The sequence below is a fragment of the Rhinoderma darwinii genome, chromosome 4 (assembly GCF_050947455.1).
Source record: "Rhinoderma darwinii isolate aRhiDar2 chromosome 4, aRhiDar2.hap1, whole genome shotgun sequence".
NCBI lineage: Eukaryota > Metazoa > Chordata > Amphibia > Anura > Rhinodermatidae > Rhinoderma > Rhinoderma darwinii.
In genome coordinates this window covers 265,968,863-265,992,400 of record NC_134690.1, presented here as the reverse complement: position 1 = coordinate 265,992,400, position 23,538 = coordinate 265,968,863, and the positions used below count along the sequence as shown (strand labels likewise).

Here is a 23,538-nt window from a genome sequence, read left to right as displayed (position 1 = left end):
GCACGGCTGGCTTCGGAGTGTCATCCGCAGGCCGTCCGCAAATCACGGACCGTGCACACATTGATTTCAGTAAGCCACGGACTTATATATGATACTGTATAATGACATGTCCTATTTTTTTACGGTCTGGGCTCTCGATGAAATGAACGGGTCAGCAATTCATCATCATTTTTGCGGATGAATTGCGGACGCAAAAACACGTTCGTGTGCATGAGGCCTAAATTTATTCGGCAAACATCCAGCAAAAATTGGCAATGTTTCAACCCATGGTGAGTGAAGGGCAACGGCGCTGATATAAGAAAGATATGTGAACAGAATTTCAAACACATGTATATTAGAAATCTGTATGATTTCCTATTCAATAAATCAATGAATACAAAAAATAAAAAAAGTGGACAACCCCTTTAAAAAAGTATACCGACATACACCTGACCTGTGGATGCCACTCTTTTCGAATCTGTTGGCTAAAAATGATTGTCTGGAGAAGAAAATGTGAGCGCTACCACGAGTCCTGTGTCATGCCAACAGTAAAGCATCCTGAGACCATTCATGTGTAGGGTTGCTTTTCATCCAAGGGAGTGGGCTCACTCACAATTTTGCCTAAGAACACTTCCATGAATAAAGAATGATATCTGATCATCCTCCAAGAGCAACTTCTCCCAATGATCCTGGAGCAATTTAGTGATGAACAATGCTTTTTCCAGCATGATGGAGCACCATTGAAATTGTTGGTCCATGGTCAGGAAACTCCCCAGATCTTAATCCCATGGAGAACCTGCGGTCAATCCTTAACCCGTTAGTGACCGGCCCATCGTGTTTCTACGTCGGTCACTAACGGGCCTTATTCCGATGCCATAGACTTTTTACGTCGCGGCATCGGAATAAGTTTACAGAGCAGGGAACTGTCAGATCTCCCTGCTCTCAGCTGCTAGAAGCAGCTGAGGGCTGGGGGCATCCCTGCTCTGCCGTGTGAGATCGATATCAGTATCGATCTCACCCGTTTAACCCCTCAGATGCGGTGCTCAATAGCGTGCACCGCATCTGAGTGGTTTTGGAGAGAGGGAGGGAGCTCCCTCTCTCCCCCACAGACACCCGGCGATACGATCGCCGAGTGTCTCCAATGGCAGCCGGGGGTCTAATAAAGGCCCCCAGGCTGCCCGAAGTGAATGCCTGCTAGATCATGCCGCAGGCATGACCTAGCAGATGCCTGTCCGTGTTAAACGGACAGGCAGTAATACACTGCAATACAGAAGCATTGCAGTGTATTATAATAGCGATCGGAGAATCGCATATTATAGTCCCCTAATGGGACTAGTAAAAAAGTGAAAAAAAAGTTTAACAAAGTTAATTTTAAAAAAAAATGTGAAAAAAATGAAAAACCCAGCTTTTCCCCTCACAAAATGCTTTACTATTAAAAAAACAAAATAAAGTAAAAAAGTTACACATATTTGGTATCGCCGCGTCCGTAACGACCCCGACTATAAATCTATTATATTATTTAACCCGCACGGTGAACGCCGTAAAAAAAATAATAAAAAACTATGGAAAAATTGCTGTTTTCTGTGAATACTGACTTTAAAAAAATTTAATAAAAAGTGATCAAAAAGTCGCATCTACTCCAAAATGGTACCAATAAAAACTACAAGTCTTCCCGCAAAAAAAAAGCCCTCATACAACTGCATCGGCGAAAAAATAAAAACGTTACGGCTCTTCAAATATGGAGACACAAAAACAAATAATTTTGAAAAAAAAGCGTTTTTACTGTGTAAAAGTAGTAAAACATACAAAAACTATACAAATTTGGTATCGTTGCAATCGTAACAACCCGCTGAATATAGTTAGTGTGTTATTTATACCACACGGTAAACGGTGTAGATTTAGGACGCAAAAAAGAGTGGCAAAATTTCAGATTTTTTTCTATTCCCCCCCAAAAAAAAGTTAATAAAAGTTAATCAATAAATAATATGTACCTAAAAATACAACTTGTCCCGCAAAAAACAAGACCTTATACAGCTATGTCGACGCAAAAATAAGAAGGTTATAGCTCTTGGAATGCGATGATTGAAAAACGTAAAAAATAGCTTGGTCATTAAGGTCCAAAATAGGCTGGTCATTAAGGGGTTAAACAGCGGGTGGACAAAACACACAGAAATTGTGATAAACTCCAAGCGCTGATTAGGTAAGAATGGGTTGCCATCAGTCATGATTTGGCCCAGAAGCTAATATTCAGAATGCCAGGGCGAATTACAAAGGTCTTGAAAAAGAAGGGTCAACACTGTAAATATTGACTCTTTGCATAAACTTGATGTATTTGTCAATAAAAGTTTAAAAACTTATGAAATGATTAGAATTGTACTTCAGTATACCATAGAAACATCTTACTAAATTATCTAAAAACACTGAAGCAGCAAACTTTGTGAAAACCCAAATTTGTCAGTCTCAAAACTTTTGGCCAGGACTGTAGTATAAAAATTATACATGGACAGCGCCTAAGACATATGGAACAATTGTAGAAATTTCTGCAACAAATCTGCCACGTGTGAACACACCCTAAGCATCCAGCTGATTAGGTAACAAATAGTCATATGATCAATAACTGAAAGGTCACTCTGTGCATGAGATGTGGGAGGTAAGGAAAATAATCCAATCTCTATGATAAAATTATGAAGAGGGTAACCCTTGCCAAACCAGTACATAAAAACCCAAATCTGTACCCCCAAAAATTAATTTTAACAATGCATCATTCAAAAAGGTGAATAGCTTTTTTTTTTATATAGAATTAGAAGTATTGTTGACTTCTGATCATACATCAGTTAAAGGTGTTGTCCGACTGCATGAAAAAAAATCCAAAAAACTAATTCAACATCATTTAACATTGACTCATGTTTAATCACAGTGTAAAATATGTTGAAATTTTTTTTTACGTCCTGACTGACGTGTATTCATAGGAAAAATAGAAGTTGAATCTAGCGCTAAAATGTCCTATCTTGGAAAAATTTGTAGTCACATCAGTTGGTAGGTGTAGAGAGCCTATGCATTTCTGACAGGTCCTCTATCCTTACGCATGGCTTGAGTAAGAACGGAGGAAGCACCAGAGACGCGTGGGCTCTCTACACCCACCCCCTGATGTTGCGGTACAATTTTTTAATCGATAATAAAGATTGGACATTTTACTCTAAAGCGCAGGATTCAACTTCTATTTTTCCTGTAACATATCTTATTACTTACTGCAGCCTTCTCTCTTCATGCCTTTTTTAGAGAAGTTTTCCCGGCCATTTGTCAGCTCCTCAGTAGCAAACTTTCCCCAGATAGGCCGCTCTGCAGAGCCAGGTAATAATTGATGAGGGTGGCAGTGCTCAGCACTAAACTTCACCTCAAGGTCACCAGGTGTCAACGCACAAGGTAGCAAGTGACGCCTCATACCCGAACATCTGATTGACTGCAACCAGCCGCTGTCATGACGTTTATACACTGTGTGAATCTCCAGAGGTTTCCCCTTTATGTTGTTCATCTCAGGATGGGCTATTTATAAAACAGAACTATTTGTGCTAGGTATCGGAAAAGTTCTGTAATAGTCTTGCTCCTCCACTGAAAGGGCACAAGGAGAAGTGCATGGTCAGGAGTAGAGCTCATCCCTCAATGTCACTCACCCTTGCCTGCCCCCTGTTGGTATCGGGATGTCAGAAATCACGTGACCCCAAGGGGCTGGTAACCTTACTCTGTTCAAACCCCTTGCAGTCACGTGATAGTTGATGAGCTGATACATACGGTAGGAGGAGGTAGCCCTCAGTCACATATCACTACATCGGAAAAAAAAACTACTCAACTTCAAACAGGGGATTGACATCTTTGAAAGAAGGAGTAAATGAGTGCTCTTATTTCTTGCTATAAAATCATTGGTCAATCATTTTTGCTTGCTGGATAACCCCTTTAAGCTGGGTATACATGATAGTTGTTGGTTAAATGATTGTTTAGCAACAGATATCTGTACCGACTCCTCCATAAACATGCACTGCTGGGGTGTTTATTTTTATTTCAATAGGGAAATAATCACTGCCAAACACTTGTGTCAGCGCCCATCTCCTGGGTGAAAAAGGATTGGGCATCTTGAAATCCAATATGCCCAATCCTTTCATGACCTAGACGCAAGGCTATAAGTGGATGGCATGTAAAAATACAGATCATAAAATAGTATATACATTATGCATTCACATTCAAATTTCAGAAAGAAAACCATATCGTGCACTATTAAATTTTAAATTATACTTACCAACGAGAGCATAATCCCTTCAATCATGAGTCTTAATAATTCACTTTGAAATTCATTCCTGACATGGGAAACATTCAGCTGTAACTCATCTTCAGAGGAATCCAAATGTGATTCTGGTTTCCCTTTTTCTTCTGCAATATCTAAAACACACAGACCAAAATCAAGCATGTTTATAAAGTGCATCTAATTACATCTAAACCATATCACTATCTGCACATATCAATGAAATTTGTGTTTGTAACATTAAAATCAGCATAAAGGGTGGAATTTATCAATCTTCAATCTTTCTACACCAGTTTTCTGGAGTAGATGATTTGCAATAGGCCCCAAAAGTACCAATTTGCGTTGAAAATTTTGACTTTTGGGCATTTTACATCTCTCAAAAAATTTCGAAAAAAAAAAGAAGAAGAGGTACGGTGCGTTGTCTATAAATTGTTTTCTTTTATGTCAGATGAAGGGGAGGGGGTAATGGATGAACTTTTTAAAAAAAATCGGTCGCATCTTAGTCCAGAGGAGCAGCAGGCTAAGAATGGCATATGAAACGCCAGACGTAAACCTGACCCAAGTCTGACTGGAGACTGGAGAGTCATTAAAATGGTACATGCAAAGGGAAATTAGTGGAGTACAGCCCAAGGAAAATCCCTCATCAACTCATTCTATTCTGTACGCATCATGTGGATGCAGATACACTTGAAGGAGGCAATCACTTGCGCCAGGAGACCTGGGTCACAAGTGCAACTACACCTGTTGTAAGGTGCCAGAAATATATATTATATAAAAGTGATCAAGAGTTTCTGATGTTCTAATAATTTTTGTTTAAAGCAGATCTGTCACTAGTTTAGTAATGCCCTATCTGCTAGACAATCTAATAGGCGCTATCACTCTGATGATGCTAGTGAAAATTGTGTCCAAAAAGTTTATTATTTTAAAAGTTATGAGCTTTTTTTCTAAACATGCAAATGTGCCTATACTTGACAAATGGGCGTCAACAGCGATTCTCCTGAGGTGGAGCTACCTCACAGCCTCTGAGGCTGTCCTATCAGGATGAAGCTGCTTCACACAGTGTGAGAGACTGAGGCTGGGGGAGCACTTACAACAGCCATATCTTGAGATCTGTGGACCATCTAGAACAGCGGTTCTGGTTTTCATATGAAAGATGAGATTCTCATAGTTCATATGACACCAGTTCTAGATGTGAAACAACTGGAGATATCACCAGTTGAAAACAGAGTCGGAAATGGAAGCTATATACTATATGATCACGCTGTGATCATGCAGGCGATTTATGATGCCCTATATGAAGAAGAGAAGCGGAGCTCTGTGATATATAGATTTATGTGATTTGGTGCATTATTTTAGAAGTAAAAAGCAATGTCTACACACATTAATTGACAGCTTTCCCTATATCGGTCTGTGTACAGAGAAGGCTGTCAATCAGCCTGTGTGGGCAGGGTAAGCAGTGTCTCTCCTAGGTGTTCTGTGTGCAGCATAAATCACCTGACAGGTAATAAAGAGAACACATGGTAAAATATATTTGGATACTCACTAGTTCATTATGTCTATGAAATAGAAATAATTTAATTTTAAAATGTTTTTGGTAATTTCTTTTGGTTTAAAATATGTAAAAGCAAACTATGTAAACCAAGAGCTACCACCAAAAACAGAAGGCCAAAGTGTAACAAAAAATAAAGTGTCAGAATTACTTGGATTGGCTATACAATAGCATTACAAGTTATCAGATAAATCGGCATGTGCCCAATATGCAAAAGGTGGACTTGACCTGGGATTGAAAAATATTTTCATAGCGGCATAAAGCTTCCAATTTTAGAAAACTAGAGGTCCTATTACACCGGCCAATTTTGGCCGCTGGAACGAGCGCCGATCAACGAGACAGCTCGTTGATCGGCGCTCGTTTGCTCCTTTCACAAGGAGCTATGTATGGGGACGAGTATCCTTACGCCGATCGCTCGTCCCCAAACATTATCATGTTGGCAGCGTCTCGCTGTTTACACAGGGAGATGAATGCCGACAATATTTCAGATTTTTAAAACGATACGATCAGCAGATGAACGAGTGTTTGCTCGTTCATCTGCTGATCGCTGCCCTGTTCACACAGAGCAATTATCGGCAACGAGCGTTCCATGAACGCTTGTCTGCCCGATAATTGCCCAGTGTAAAAGCGTCTTAAGACATCAACAAGGTAATACTCATTAAATAATCTCCCCATTGTACCCCTCAGGAGGCCATGGTTGCATGAAAACAATGCAGGCATCAGTCACGTGTTGCCCACCCCAGAGTAAAGACAGATTTGTAACACATTAGTGCACATTTATTATTCAGTTCACACCCGATTTTAACAGAAAAGTGATCAAAAAGTCGCATTTACTCCAAAAGGGTACCAATAAAAAAATCAAAGTCGTCCTGCAAAATGAAAGCCCTCATACAGCTGCATCGACAAAAAAATAAAAAAGTTATGGCTCTTCAAATATGGGGACACAAAAATAAATTTTGAAAAAAAGCGTTTTTACTGTGTAAAAGTAGTAAAACATACAAAATGTATATAAATTTGGCATCGTTACAATCGTAACAACCCAATGAAAAAAGATATTGTGTTATTTATACCACACAGAAAACGGTGTAAATTTAGGACGCAAAAAAAGAGCGGTGCAATTGCAAGTTTTTTTTCTACCCCCCCCCTCAAAAAAAGTTAATAAAAGTTAATCAATAAATAATATGTACTCCAAAATGGTGCTATTAAAAATACAACTTGTCCTGCAAAAAAACAAGACATTTTACAGCTATGTCGAAGCAAAAATAAAATAGTTATAGGTCTTTGAATGGGACGATGGAAAAACTTAAAAAAATAGCTTGGTCATTAAGGCCTAAGAGGCTGGTGACTAAGGAGTTAAAGAGGCTCTGTCACCAGATTTTGCAACCCCTATCTGCTATTGCAGCAGATAGGCACTGCAATGTAGATTACAGTAACTTTTTTATTTAAAAAAAACGAGCATTTTTGGCCAAGTTATGACCATTTTTGTAGTTATGCAAATGAGGCTTGCAAAAGTCCAAGTGGGCGTGTATTATGTGCATACATCGGGGCGTTTTTACTACTTTTACTAGCTGGGCGCTCTGATGAGAAGTATCATCCAGCACCAGAGGCTACAGTTGATTCTGCAGCAGCATCAGCGTTTGCAGGTAAGTAGCTACATAGACTTACCTGCTAACGCCGATGCTGCTGCAGAATCAACTGAAGCCTCTGGTGCCGGTGTCCTCGCTCGTCTGACACGATGCAGGACCTGTGAGTGACGTCACAGCGTGATCTCTCGAGAACACGCTGTGTCTGCACTGCCAGAAGCTGGGCGTTTTGAAGAGAAGAGGATGTTACTTCTCTTCAGAGCGCCCAGCTAGTAAAAGTATTAAAAACGCCCCGATGTACGCACCTAATACACGCCCACATGGACTTTTACTTTTAAACACGCCCACTTGGACTTTTGCAAGCCTCATTTGCATAACTACAAAAATGGTCATAACTTGGCCAAAAATGCTCGTTTTTTAAAAATAAAAAACGTTACTGTAATCTACATTGCAGCGCCTATCTGCTGCAATAGCAGATAGGGGCTGCAAAATCTGGTGACAGAGCCTCTTTAAAGGGGTTTTCTGGTCTTTACAAATTGTGTGAAGATCATTTATCTGCAGTAAGATTAGGGCTCATTCAGACGAGCGAAAATCACGCATAGCACACGGACCCATTGATCTCAATGGGGCCATTCACACATGCAAGAGTTTTCACACAGCGAGAGTCCGTTGCATGTCCTATCTTGGTGCGTTTTTCACACACCTATTTGCCCATTGAAGTCAATGGGTGCGTGAAAATCACGCACAGCACACTGATTTGCTGTGCGTATTTTACGCATCAATTCAATTGAAAATAAAAAACAAAAAAGACGTGCATTGCGAGTACGTGAATAACGCATGCCCCTCGCAAAGCACACTGATGCATAACAGACCAGATTCACTCGCGTGAATCTCATACGCTCGTGTGAATGTAGCCTAAGCCAGTCTCACATGACCATGTTCCTGGCGTTTATTTTCTGCTTGCGTGACTCTCATACTTTGAACACTGGTCCCCCCCTCCCTGTAGTATGGGACACCTAATCACATGCCTCTAATCTCCACTGAACTCTCTCTCCCTTCCTGTCTCTGGAGGGATCGAAGTTTACATGTTGGGAAGCAGACAGTGAAAAGCTGTGTCACAGCTGTGAATTCCGCCATGCTTGTACGTGTTGTGTGGGCGTAGCGCCGACGGGTTGCCATGGCAGACGAGGGCCTAACAAAGGCCCCCAGGCCTGCCCTGGCTATATGCCTGGTTTTACACTGACAGGAAATAATGCTTTGGTATACTAAGTATACCAAAGCATTATATCTGCAATCAGAAGATCACATTGTAAATTCCCTTAGTGGGACAAAAAAAAACAAAAAAAAAAACACTTCTTTCCACAAAATGTGGTTTTATTTGCTAGAAGTGTAAAAAAAATACACATCTGGTATAACTGCTATTATTGACACATTAATTAAACCAGCGTGTGAATGCCGTACAAAAAAAACACACAAAACAAACGGCGAAAGTGCTTTTTTTCCCATTCCCTCCGCCTAAAAATAAAAGTTAAATCAATAAGTCAATAAATCAATAAGTCCGATGTACTCCAAAATAGTACCAATTATAACTACATCTCGCACCGCAAAAAGCAAGCCCACATATGGCTACACGGAAAAAGAAATAAAAGTTACGACCCTTGGAATGCAGCAATGCAAAAACAAATTATTTTTGTGTAAATGTGTTTTAATTGTGCAAAAGTAGTCCAATATCAAAAACCTATACATATTTGGTATCATCGTAATTGTACTCACCCATAGAATGAAGTTAACATGTTATTTACACCACATAGTGAACGGTGTCAATCTAAAAATTATTTTTTTTTATAAAAGTTAATCAATTTAATATATACACCCAGAATGGTGCAATTGAAAAATACAACTCATTAGTACCTATACCAATCCAGGCCAAAGAAAAAACAACTCATCCTGCAAAAAACAAGCCCCCATATGGCTATGTTAACATAAAAATAAAACTTTATGACTCTTGGAAGGCGGGGAGGAAAAAATGAAAAAGAATGCTTGGTCCTTAAGGGGTCAATAAATGTTGGCCAATGTACAGTGGTAAATATATGAGCCTTTTTGATCGCTGTTTATTAAACAACTTTTATAAAATTATACCACTTTGAATACCTTGATAAATAAGTCTGTTGACCGCAAGAACGGTCAGCCGCTGTAGTCGCTGTACAAACTCAGATTCAGAAGCTCTTATTGGATTTTCTTGACTCATTCTTCTGTGCATTAGTTCTGTAAGCTCACTGCTAGCAAATGAACGCATGGTCATTAAAAGAGGGTCTGACTGCGCAAACGATAACCTTTGTGTACCTAAAAAGCAAACACAAACCAAGTTAAAGCATTTTTTATATTTTAGTATTTTTTAAATATACAGAATAATGCATTATAAATGAAGTAAGCTAGACAGCTTAAAGGCTATATACTCCTTTAAAGGGATTTTTTATATATAAAAAGTCAGTGTGATTTGTGCAACTATATAATTAGTTTTTATTAAAAATTATTTTACGTTTTTGAGCTACAGCGGCTCTGTATTCTCTATACAGAGCAGCTGTATCGATCGCTAAGACTTGAATCCATCAGTCCCGTGGACCTGACTGGTTCAGTGTCAGCGGGTCCTACGTGTCTCTGAAACGCAGGATCCACCTGTAATCTATCACATCTAAGTTATGAACTTAGATGTGATGAATAACAGGTGGATCCACGCAGGAGCCGCTTTCACTGAACCCGTCAGTACCGCGGACCTGACAGGAGCAGGATTTTGCAAACAATACAGCTGCTCTGTATGCAAAAAATGCAGCTGTATCTTAAAATGTAAAAATTATTATTAATAAAACTGAATTATATAGTTGCACCAATCACACTGTTTGACCTTTCTATTTTTTTAAAAAAACCCAACCAAAACCCTTTCAAAGGTGTACATAGTCTTTAACCCGGTGTGCTTAAAATTACTGGCTAGTCTGAAAATTAAACGGTAATATTACGTACTTCTATAAATGTATTTTCACACATACACTCCTATTTTGCAAGATGTTACATTGCAGTGAACCATTTAAAAAATGGTATTTACACAAAAAGGTAGTTTTTACAAGCCATACAATAAGACAGTCTGTACACTTAATTTAAAGTGTATCGGTCACCCGTGAGGGCTTTGACATCAGATTCCACGTGGCTGAGCAGAGCATGTGAAGTCCCATTTTTCTCGAATCAGCTGCTAAATTCTGTATTCTAGGAGGGATAGACAAGGGCAGAGCCTCTAATGAATTGTAATAATTTTACTCGATCGCTGGTACAATACACTTCAATAATAATGTATTGCCATGTATAGTCATTTTTAAAGGCTTCTGTTAAGCCCTACCAGAGGCAGGGCTTAACAGAGGCAGAGTGAATGCAGACCTGGGGCCTTCTTTAGGCTCCTGAGCTGCCATGACAACCGTGGGCAGTCAGATGTGCTGTCGGAAAAGGCCGCCCCCTCCCGCGATTGACTGTAGCATTAAGGGGTTAAACGGCCAGGAACAGTGCGAACGCTGTTCCTGCCCATTAGTCCCGGGTGTCAGCTGAACTACACAGCTGCCACCCGCATTGTATGGAATGGGCTCAGCGCGTGAGCCCGCTCCATACTTCTTTCCCTGCACCATAACATATTGGCACATCATGGTGCTTTAAGGGGTTAACCCCTTAAGGACACGGCCAATTTTAGTTTTTTCCGTTTTTAGCAGTATGAGGGCTTGTTTTTTGCGGGACAAGTTGAAAGTTTTAATGCCATCATTTAATGTATCACATAAAAGACTGAGAAAGTGAAAAAAAAAAAAAAAAAAGTGGGGTGAAATGGGCAGAAAACTGTTATCGTTTTTGCGGCATCCATCAGATGGTAAAAACTACATGTTCACTGTATTCTACAGGTTGATACGATTACGACGATACCACATTTATATTTTTTTATGTTTTACTACTTTAAAAAAAAAACAAAAAAAGCGTTCGCTAAAACAAAAAAAATATAGTTTTGTGTCGCCATATTTTCGACTGTTGTCCTGCAGCGAGGCAGGGACTCCTAGCGTCGTACAGATCTATGATGCTAGGAGCCCGTCTCCCTGCACTGTGTTTGCTCCGGGACTTCCGGCCGAAATATGTTTAGTCCATTACGGACGTGACATGGTCGTGTGAATCCAGCCTTAGACTTCTAGAATGCTAGAAGATCTAATAGATTGATTTCTGTAGGCCCCTGAAGATTTGCGGCAGTAATAGATAACGCGTAGGGCTAATAGTGGGTAGGATAGGAATAAAGGGTCTTCGCAGTTGAACAATATTCCTTGCACCTAACTTGAATGTGCTGGACTTGGATTGAATTTATTTACCCTGTGCGGATCCCTATAGGCGTGGTTATTGGGCCCCACCTATATCGCTGATATTCTATGTCCAGTTTACAAACATATACAAAAACAAATAAAAATATATAGCTACTAAGATACAAACTGGACATGAATATATGTGATATGTTAATTTTTTTTGCATCATTACCTACCACACTAGATTAATTTATTTTGTGTCAATGCAAAGTACGAAAGCACTAGAAATATTCTTGATATATTGTATGTTATATAAGCTGACATATCTACGATACAAACATTGGCAGTAAAGCGTTGACTGCCAAGTTATATATCCCCTAAACGACTCAGTGAAAATAATCTTAACTATTCATGTCGGGGAAAACTAATGGAAACTGAGAATTACTGACAGTGATTTTATATCCTGTAGATATGCCATAAATGTCTAAAATGGGCAAACCCCTTTTACCTACAGAGTACCTTGAAAATCTACATTTGGGAGATCAGTGTAAAAAAAATAATGACCCTCGTAGGTTCATTTTAATAATTAGTAAAAAAAAATAATCTAAATTTCACTTTAAAATGACATGGCTCTTTACATATAATACATTAATAGATTTTTTTTTCCTTTCATTCGTTGAAAGCCCAAGGCCCGGAAACATTAAGTTTAGCAAAAACATAGTTAGCTAAAGAATACATACAGTTCTAGGCATTAGGAAAAGCAAACTAACCATTACCTGATGTATATGCATTAAAAAAAATGGCAGCAAAACCACAGCACATAAAAAGACACATACAACAAGCTTTATGCTGCCGACAATTATTGATTAGTACAAGACTTCTTACTACTTACCAACAGCACTTTTTCTCTTTGGATATTTTGCATGAGAAGATTGAGGAAAATTATATGAGTGAGAAATCGCCTGAGTGTCTTGGTTTGAAGTTGTTTTTATGAACTCAATAGCAGTGTGTAAAATTTTGAACTGCATTACAACAGCCATATCTGGGGACAAAATATTTTTTAGAATTCATTATATTATTTATAATAAAATACATTAAATCCACCGGGATCACCTGACTTCCTTTGTTGTACTAAATATAAATATTTGGTGCTTGTCAGATTAAATTAAGATTATTTTCTCCAATATCAGCTAGCACAATTTTTAGGCAACTAGAAAATAAATTCTTTATTCTAAGCCCAAAAATAACTATGTTAAATAAGACAAATAATAATACTAATATGAATAATAATACTAATATGAATAATACGATTATTAATAACCATAATATTAATAATAATAAATACATTTAAAGAGGCTCTGTCACCACATTATAAGTGCCCTGTCTCCTACATAAGGAGATGGGCGCTATAATGTAGATGACAGAAGTGCTATTTAATTTAAAAAAAAAAACGATCTATTTTTACCACTTTATTAGCAATTTTAGATTTATGCTAATGAGTTGCTTAATGCCCAAGTGGCCGTATTTTTACTTTAGACCAAGTGGGCGTTGTACAGAGGAGTGTAGGACGCTGACCAATCAGCATCATGCACTCCTCTCCATTCATTTACTCAGCGCATAGGGATCCTGCTAGATCCTTATGTGCTGTTTTATACTAACACATTAACAATACTGAAGTGTTTAGACAGTGAATAGACATTCCACAGGATGTCTATTCACAATCCCTGCACTTCGTTACTCTGTCTGTGGTAGTTACAGCAGAGGACGCGCAATCTTGCGAGATCTCGCTGTAAATGACAGGTTACAACGAGATCACACTTCCTCTGCTGTAATTACCATAGAAACAGTAACGAAGTGCAGAGATTGTGAATAGACATTCCGTGGAATGTCTACTCACTGTCTAAACACTTCAGTATTGTTAATGTGTTAGTATAAGACAGCACATAAGGATCTAGCAGGATCACTATGCGCTAAGTAAATGAATGGAGAGGAGTGCATGATGCTGATTGGTCAGCGTCATACACTCCTCTGTACAACGCCCACTTGGTCTAAAGTAAAAATACGCCCACTTGGGCATTAAGCTACTCATTAGCATAAATCTAAAATCGCTAACAAAGTGGTGAAAACAGATCGTTTTTTTAAATAAAAAGCACTGCTGTCACCTACATTATAGCGCCCATCTCCTTATGTAGGAGATAGGGCACTTATAATGTGGTGACAGAGCCTCTTTAACTGGTTGCCGACACAGGACGAGTATGCTCGTCCTGAGCGGCGAGCACTTCGCGCATTAGGACGAGCATACTCGTCCTGTGTGACAGCCGTCCCTGCCGTCTCTGTGTGTGCGATCGAGAGCGGGGCAACGGCTGTAATACACAGCCACGGCCCCGCTCTGACAGCGGAGAGGAGAGAAACATCTTCTCTCCGCTGTTAACCCTTTGAACGCCGCGATGACAGCTGATCGCGGCGTTCAAAGAGAGGGGACTGCACATTGATCGCGTCACAGAAAATAACTGTGACGCGATCAAAGCCCACAACTCGTATGGCCAGACAGCCCAGGGTCCAGTGAAGGACCCCAGGGCTGTCTGAACATATTTCCTGTTGTTAGGTCATACTGAGGTATGCCCTAACAACTGCCTGTGTACGATCAGTAACAGGCTAATGTACTGGCATATAGATCTATGCCAGTACATTACAGTTACAAAATAAAAATCAAAATGATAAATCCCTTTATGGGATTAAAAAAAAAAGTTAAATGAATGTAAAAAAAAAATAATGGTAAATAAATAAATAAAAAGTAAATAAAATACACAGAAACACACATTTTTTATGATAAATCAACTTTTTAAAATATAAGTCCCAAAACATGAAATAATATAGACATATTTGGTATCGCCACAACCGTAACGACCTGTACAACAAATGTATACCATTATTTATTATGATCGGTGTATGGTGTAAAAAAAAAAAAATTAAAACTGCTGCACAACTGCTTTTTTTCTGCATTTTAATCTAATTAAAAATTTATAGAAATTAAACGATAATGTATTTGTACCAAAAAATGGTACGTACATAAAGTACAACTCGTCCCGCAAAAAACAAAGTCTCATACAACTACGTCGTACAAAAAATAAAAGCGTTATGAGCGTCGGGATGCAAAGAGGGAAATGTAAAAAAAATTGCTCTGTCCTCAAGGCTAAAATTGGCCGTGTCCTTAAGGGGTTAAATAGGATACATCCCCTTGGCTTGAAGTCAATTGCTCCTTTACAAATGGAACGGTTATTCAGCCTTTGGGCTTGTTTGTAATGTTAAAGAAAAAACCTCATGTAGTGAATTCCCCAGATTTTATAAATCTTAATCCTGGTTGTCTACAACTGTGTCATATTATGGAGATATGTGGGGTCTAAGCTCACACAACTCCTCCCCAGCTAAACTATAATTTAAAGCAATTTTTATATTATATTCTTTTTCCATCCACTACTCAAATATTTTTTTTATATTACTATTTTACAATTTCATTTTGTTTTTAAAAAAATCTTTTTGCTCATCACAAATTAGATTAATCATTTGCGGAGTAAACTTCTTTACTTAAAGGGGTTGTCCGAGATTTATTTTTTCAGTAAATTTAAACACACATTTCACATATTTACAGTTGAATAATATACTTACCCGTGCAATCTTGCTTCTGTTCTCCGCTCTGGCTGTTCTTTTCTTCGGATCACATGACTTCTGACGTCACTTTTTCAGGCTCCTCCACTGTCGTGTCGTATCCCGATCACATGGTCTCGCCCCAGAGAGACCTCGGACGGGATACGACACGTCACTGGTGACATGTTGTTTCGGCGTGTGCTGGTTGATTACTGCCCGCCCAGCCTATGTAGCTTTTCACTGTGAGCGCGCCTATGCGTGTTCACAGTGAAAAAGGACGGCACCTGCGTAGGACTAGCCCAGTCTACGAGGTACAGTGGCAGCATCAGCACTTTTAGATCATACGCTGCCAAAGCCTACACATAGTAGGCTTTCATAAGGGATTATCCAACACGCGGCACACGGGCCGCATGCAGCCCTTGAGGCCAGGGGTGCAACTAGGTGGTAGGGAGGGGCGCCAAAGAACAGCTGATCACTGCTGACAGGCGCCCCAGCAGCTGATCGCCGCTGACAGGTGCCCCGTATGTCGGACACCTGCAGCAGCTTTAGGAAGAGCCAGGAAATTATGGCGTTCTGACTGGGGTCTGTGACGGCCAGGGAGTGGACCAGTCCAGTCACCTTACCTGTCACCTGACCTCACGTCAGTGACATGAGGCCAGATGTCTCAGGTCAGGGGACAGGTCCACTCCCGTGCTGCAGCCTTCCAGCATCTGCCTCTACTCTGTGCTCTGCTGTTACACACGCCGAGAAGCAGAGAGGAAGCTCCGCCCACAGCCCGTCCTGACCTGTGATGCTGTCAGCAAGGAGACATGTTGAGTGTTTGTGTGTGTAGTGTGTATACAGTGTGTGTCTCTGTCTTTGTATGTGTATATGTTACAGTGTGTGTGTCTGTCTTTCTGTCTGTGTCTCTGCATGTGTTGGTCTCTTACATCTACTACATTATCTGTTCTCAGAGAGTTATCACTGTGTTATCTGTGATGATACATAGGACTGCAGGCAACATCTACTACATTATCTGTTCTCAAAGAGTTATCACTGTGTTATCTGTGGTGTTACATAGGACTGCAGGTAACATCTACATTACAGGGGATCATGGGTATGGTGGGTTACAAGACAGGAAACAGACAGTAAGGGATCTAAACAAACAGAAAGAGCAGCAGTGACGATGGAAATCAAACAGAAACTGGTTAGAAGTTTAATAGGGGGTATTAGGGAAGGCAAACCAAGGCTGGGGGACACTTTTTAGAATATTTTTTTTCCTGGACAACCCCTTTAAGTTTTCCAGAGATTTACACATCTTTTCATTTCCATCAAGCAGAAATTGATCTCTAAATTTGACTTTTCACACATGTGCAACAAATCAAGCATTGAAAAAATAGCAATTAAAGATTCAGAAGACTTTTAAATACATTTAATTGGTAACAACTCTTACTTCGCAACTTTTCATTTTTGCTTTCATTCAGGTATCCAAGTATTACAATCAAATCCTCAACAATTCGGAAATACTGGGATCCAGATGAACTGCAGGAGTGTATGGTAACAGCAATCAGGAGTTGCTGCAAGTCACAAGCAAGCAAAATATATTCATCCGGAGAAACACTAGAACATAGAATAAGAAAAAGTTTACAAAAATGTTCAGGGCACACCTGGGAATGTAACCTAAGGGAGGTCCCTGGCCTTTCTTATACCCATCCCAGGCTAAGGGTGCCCTATTGAGGTAGGTGGTGCCGGCTGCCACAGCCTGTTTTGGCTGCACAACATCTAATATACATCTACAACTGACTAGGAAGTGATTTTTTTTCTTTTTAACCATAGGTATGCTTTCATTTAGTTTGGAAATGAACCGCAGATTTGATCAATAACATGACTTCGATGGTTGCTTGTAGTTGTGGAAGATGGTGCAATTAATGTTTATAGCTCAAATCAATATCACAGTAAAAGACTTACCTTGTTTCAATACCACATAGGGTTGCTAATGTATTACACAAGGCATACAGCAAACCACTATCGAGCAGCATATCTGCTACTTTTGAGCAGGAATTTATGATCTGAAGCAATAGGCAAAAAGAGTTGTGCAACAGGCTGGGATCATGTAAGGAATTCTCAATCAACCCAAGAACTGGAATGATGCCCCACTTCTTGAAAACGTTTGCCGTTTTGATTTCCTCAACATCAAACCTGTTTGGGATGAAAAATATTACAATCAAAATAGAGATTCTAATGGGAAATTGTCCATTAACGAAGCACGCAAATCTGGTACGTAGCTGTGAAGTTAACTTTCTTATTGATGGCTAAATTTTAGAATGATCAGCGCTGTTCCTTTACTTCGGTCACACCACGCGACCCGCACTCTGACTCTCCGAATCATACAGTAGCTTCTGTGTTGGCCGAAAGTTAGTCTTCTATATGTATTCCTGTGAGACTCAAATTGATGCGCTCATAGGCTTGCATAGAAAGACTGCCTTCCAGTCCACACTGAAGACGCTGTATTGTTTGGAATCAGTGTGGGTCACATGATATAACCAAAGGACTGGAACAGAGCTGATAATTCAAGAAAAAAGCCGCCGGTTGACGAACGAACCTGAACGATACATTTTTATTCTGGCAGTGTTTCTGGGAGATAACAAAAACAAGAAATACCAAAGCATGACTACAATAAAATTTGCCGATTTAATGTACAAAAATTAATGACATATAATAAGGACATTAATGATGATTATTAATATATTAACCACATATTAGTGGTAAGATATTGATAAGGTACATACACTAAGTGTGCAAACTATTAGGTACTTTAGCCATCAGGACTAGTGGCAAATATAGGTTTATGTGTAATCTTTTACACAGGTGAAAATTGCAATCCACACAAGATCTCAGTGACAATACTACACACGACAGAACCTGGAAGGAAAAAAAGTTTATTAAAATTTCTTATTAGAGCAGTCACCGATATGTTTTTTTGGTTGAAAAGTCCACAAATTGATATGCCATAAAAGCCTAAAATGGGAATAATCCTTAGGGTATGTTCACACACTAAACAAAAAATAGTTTTAAAATAGGGAGCTGTTTTCAAGGGAAAACCGCCTCTGATTTTCAGCTGTTATTTTTTAACCACAAACGTTTTTTTGTGGCGTTTTTTGCGGCCGTTTTTGGAGCAGCTGCAAAAGTGACATGCACTTCTTTTTACAGGGCATTTTTATGCAGCGTTTTTTCAAACGGCCACGTCGGAACGAAATGCCGTTTTTCCCATTGAAATCAATGGGCAGGTGTTTCGAGGCGTTTAGCTTCTGTTTTTTAATAAGCCGTGTGAACATACCCTTACCCACAACCAATTCATGTCAAGGATAGATGTACTGTGAATGATATAAGTGGCAAATAATGACTTTATACATGGGTTATTTGCTAGACTTCTATAATTACAATCTATGTATAGTGTTTGCTTCTATGTAAGCGGCTATTGAAAAATAAATACATTAGTCTGACCAATTTGCTGACCTCTTGTCAACAAGGTCCATTTCCCTTTCACTCACTAGATACTGTTAAGACATTGTTTGTGAATAATTATAACAGCTAAGATATTTAGATGTGTTTACGAATACTGGACTGTTTTGCCAGTATGTAACTACAGTTTAGCATGTGTACTACTCACCAAGGTACATGTCTTTTGAAGAATTTGGTGTAAATTGTATCTCCTGTAGTTCACTACTTTTCAGGACGTGTGGACGAAAAAGTGTATCAGAGTACTTTCATGTTGAAAGCCATTATTTTCACTGGGTGTACAGCAGAAATCTGCCATAAATTCCATTGATAAATGTCCCCAATTTGTTTTTTAAAACTTATGTTTGCCATATTTTGGCTATCCAAATAATTGTCACATAGACAGATAAATCAGTTTGTGTAAAAGTAGCCTATTGTCCAGAGCTGTGCGTACAAATATGCAATATATTTTAATATAAAGTGTACATATATTTTACAGGAAATGGAAGTTTTAAAAATAAAATTCCCACTTTAAAAGTAGTTTTTTTTAATAATCTGTACACTCTGCTTGGAACAGGGACACGCATTCTATATGTGCAACCTGTACAGCTGCCACCTCAAAAGCACCGAGCTCACAATTATGAACAGATTGTTAGAAAGTCATAAGGGAAGTGATCAATGCTGAGCTAGTGGGGCGCAAAAGGCCCATGTACTGTTTTTGCACAGTGGCCCTCTGCAGTCTGAGTCTGCCGCTGTTATGGAATAATATAAAGAAACCAAAAAAAAAAAAATTGTCCAATACTTACTCCTCATCCAGTCCAATATGCCGTCCGAAAAACATTTCCAACAAGCACTCTAAAACTCTTTGACTTCCCTGATGGAGATATAACTGGTTGGCAAGCAGGGAGAAACCACTTTTCTTTAAAAATGTCTCTTTCTCTTCTTTAGATGCCCGATGAAAATACGCATTCAGTAACTAAAAAAATAGATAAAATACAAATAAATCTAGATCTATCTATATATACAAAACATAGAATATATCATGTCAATACTCTACTTTGACCTTAACAAATTAACCCTCGTCACCCCTAGTATTTTCACTCCCTGAACTGGAAGGGTAATTTCATTTTACATCCTGTGTAGATTTGGCTACAAAGCACACAGGAACACTGAGCAGGAACTGTAACGGAGAAAGCAAAAAACTTTCAGAGCTAAATACAAGGGATCCCACAAACATGTAGAGTGCCTGTAAAACAAACCACATGTAGAGAATTCATATATTTTTATTAATTCATAAATTGGCTATACATTGTAAATTACCTAATTAACCCGTTTGTGACCGCCAATACGCCTTTTCATGGCGTTCACTTATGGGCTTTATTCTGATGCATATGCCCTTTTACGTGCTGTATCAGAATAAAGCAGCGCTGCTGGGAGGAGTAAAAGTACCCTGCTGTCAGCTACCGTAGCTGACAGCTTGCAGCAGACCTGCTTGAGCGGGCGGGATCGAAATCAACATCGATCTCGCACTTTTAACCCCTCATATGCGGCGGTCAATAGCGAACGCAGCATCTCAGAGATTTTAGAGGGAGGTGACTCTCTCACTCCATCGGCACACCCGCGATGCGATCGCGGGGTCCCGATGGTTTCTATGGCAGCCAGGTCTGCCTCTAGTGAATGCATGTTAGGCCATGCCAGAGATGTCAGTCAGTTTTGCAGAAGTATTGCAGTGTATTATAAAAGCGATCAAATAATCGCGTAGTGAAGTCCCCAAGTGGGGCTAAAAAAATAAAAAATAAAAAGTTTAATAAAAAAAAGCTTATAAATAAATAAAAATCCCAAGTAGAAACAAAAAAAAACAATTTTCCACTTACAAAATACTTTATGAAAAAACAACAAAAGATAAATAAAAGAAAGTTCACATATTTGGTATCGACGCGTCAGTAACAACCCCAACTAGAGAGCTATTACATTATTTAAGCCGCAGATACTTTGGTTGTTAAATAAAGGCAAACACAGCCTAGTTACTGATAAATTGTAATGGCAGGGGGTAGGGAGACGGACAAGTGAGCCCTAATCTACCCGCCACTCTGTCCCTGCCTACTTGCAACGACCCGCCCTAGGCGACGGGGTACAACTGGGCGGCGGTCCCTGCGCTCAGTAAGTGCACGACAAACACGACAAACATACAAAGGAACACAAGCAAGGAAAAGGGGCCGTTGCCCACGGCAACACCGTGAGCAACCAGAGTGGTGAACGAGCCGAGTCAAGCCAGGAGTGTGCGAGGTACAAAACGAAAAGCAGAAGAGTAGTCGGTAAGCCAGGGTCTGTATGGAGCAGGATAAAAAAATAGCAGGAGCTGTAGCTGGGCCAGGAAACCACAAGGAAAGAATCACAAGCACCGAGGGACAGGAAGGGCAGGCTTAAATAGACCGAGGGCGGGAGCTAGCTGAGTCTGGCCAGGTTACGATAGGCTCTCCCACTCCTAAGCCTGCCAGCCTGAATGGTGGAAGCAGGAGTCAGTCTCAGGGATGTATTCTCAGGTGCTGACTGATTAGTTCTGGGAGTTAACCCCGAAGCTGTGCCTGGCAGATCCTTTACAGTACCCCCCCTTTTATGAGGGGCCACCGGACCCTTTCTAAGTGGACCTGGCTTACTGGGGAAACGCAGGTGGAACCTCCTGACCAATACCCCAGCGTGAACATCCCGGGCGGGTACCCAAGTCCTCTCCTCAGGCCCGTATCCTCTCCAATGGACCAGGTACTGGAGGGAGCCTTGGACCATATTGCTGTCCACAATCCTGGCCACCTCGAATTCCACCCCCTCAGGGGTGAGGACGGGAACAGGAGGTCTCCTCGAGGGAGCCAAGGATGGGGAGCAGCGTTTGAGGAGGCATGAAACACGTCGTGTATCCGAAAAGACGGGGGTAACTCCAGCCGGAAGGAGACAGGATTGAGGACCTCAATGACCTTATACGGCCCAATAAACCGGGGAGCAAACTTCTTGGACGGAATCTTGAGACGCAAGTTCCTAGACGACAACCACACCAGATCCCCGACCATAAACAGGGGGTTAGCAGAACGTTTTTTATCAGCCTGAGTTTTTTGTATGCTCTGGGACGCCTCTAGGTTCTTCTGAACCTGGGCCCAGACTGTGCACAGCTCCCGATGAACGACCTCTACCTCGGGATTGTTGGAACTACCAGGTGAAACGGAGGAGAACCGTGGATTAAACCCAAAATTACAAAAAAAAGGAGAGACCCCTAACGAGTTACTGACCCGGTTATTAAGGGAAAATTCGGCGAGGGGAATGAAAGAGACCCAATCAAATTGACAGTCAGAGACAAAACACCTTAAGTATTGTTCTAGAGATTGATTAGTCCTCTCCGTTTGGCCATTGGTTTCAGGATGGAAGGCAGAGGAGAAGGACAGATCAATCCCCAACTTCATACAGAAAGCTCTCCAAAACAATGAAACAAATTGTACCCCTCTGTCCGAAACAATATTGACAGGGACCCCATGGAGACGCAGGATGTGTTTGACAAACAAGGTAGCTAACGTCTTGGCGTTGGGTAGTTTCTTGAGGGGCACAAAGTGGCACATCTTACTGAAGCGGTCCACCACCACCCACACCACCGACTTGCCTTGGGATGGAGGCAAATCGGTGATAAAATCCATGGAGATATGTGTCCAAGGTCTCTGGGGAATGGGCAACGAACGCAATAAGCCCGCTGGTCGGGACCTGGGAGTCTTGGACCTAGCACAAACCTCACAAGCGGCGACGTAGGCCTTAACGTCTTTAGGCAACCCAGGCCACCAATAATTTCTGGTAATGAGGTGTTTGGTCCCCAGGATGCCTGGATGGCCAGATAGTGCGGAGTCATGATTTTCCCTAAGTACCCTTAGCCGGAATTGCAGGGGAACAAACAGCTTGTTCTCAGGAAGGTTCCCGGGAGCTGCACCTTGATCAGCAGCAATATCAGAGACTAAATCAGAATCGATCGAGGAAATGATTATACCTGGAGGCAAAATACAAGCCGGATCTTCCTCCGAAGGAGGGCTGGCCATGAAGCTACGCGACAGTGCATCAGCCTTAATATTTTTAGACCCAGCCCTATAGGTAACCCAAAAATTTAATCTGGTAAAAAATAACGCCCATCGAGCTTGTCTCGGGTTTAGCCTCCGGGCAGATTCTAGGAAAACCAGATTCTTGTGGTCGGTAAGGACCGTTACCTGGTGCCTAGCCCCCTCCAGGAAGTGGCGCCACTCTTCAAATGCCCATTTAATGGCTAAGAGTTCGCGGTTTCCAATATCATAGTTACTTTCAGTTGGCGAAAACTTCCTGGAGAAGTAGGCACAGGGGCGGAGATGGGTGAGGGACCTGGTACCCTGGGACAAGACAGCCCCCACTCCCACCTCAGATGCGTCAACTTCCACGATAAATGGCTCCATTTGGTTGGGCTGAACCAGAACTGGGGCCGAGACAAAGCACTTCTTAAGGACCTCAAAAGCCTGGACAGCCTCAGGAGGCCAGTGGAGGAGATCAGCACCTTTGCGAGTGAGGTCCGTAAGGGGCTTAGCAATGACCGAGAAGTTAGCAATAAATCTCCTGTAATAATTAGCGAACCCCAAAAAACACTAACGCCTTCAGGGAGGCAGGTTGGACCCATTCCGCCACAGCCTGAACCTTGGCGGG

At 40.7% G+C, this 23,538-nt stretch overlaps 1 protein-coding gene across 4 annotated transcripts in view; it reads right to left on the bottom strand.

Annotated features, from left to right (window-relative positions):
• LYST (lysosomal trafficking regulator) overlaps positions 1–23,538 on the bottom strand; it is a 342,444-nt gene that overhangs the window by 135,149 nt on the left and 183,757 nt on the right. For all 4 annotated transcript variants that reach the window (XM_075862446.1, XM_075862448.1, XM_075862447.1 and 1 more), the window contains 6 exons: positions 19,650–19,819; positions 17,314–17,544; positions 16,799–16,965; positions 12,614–12,763; positions 9,557–9,748; positions 4,271–4,410 (listed from right to left, as the gene is read on the bottom strand). In XM_075862446.1, coding sequence (XP_075718561.1) covers positions 4,271–4,410; positions 9,557–9,748; positions 12,614–12,763; positions 16,799–16,965; positions 17,314–17,544; positions 19,650–19,819 — 1,050 coding nt within the window. The remainder of the gene's footprint in view (positions 1–4,270; positions 4,411–9,556; positions 9,749–12,613; positions 12,764–16,798; positions 16,966–17,313; positions 17,545–19,649; positions 19,820–23,538) is intronic.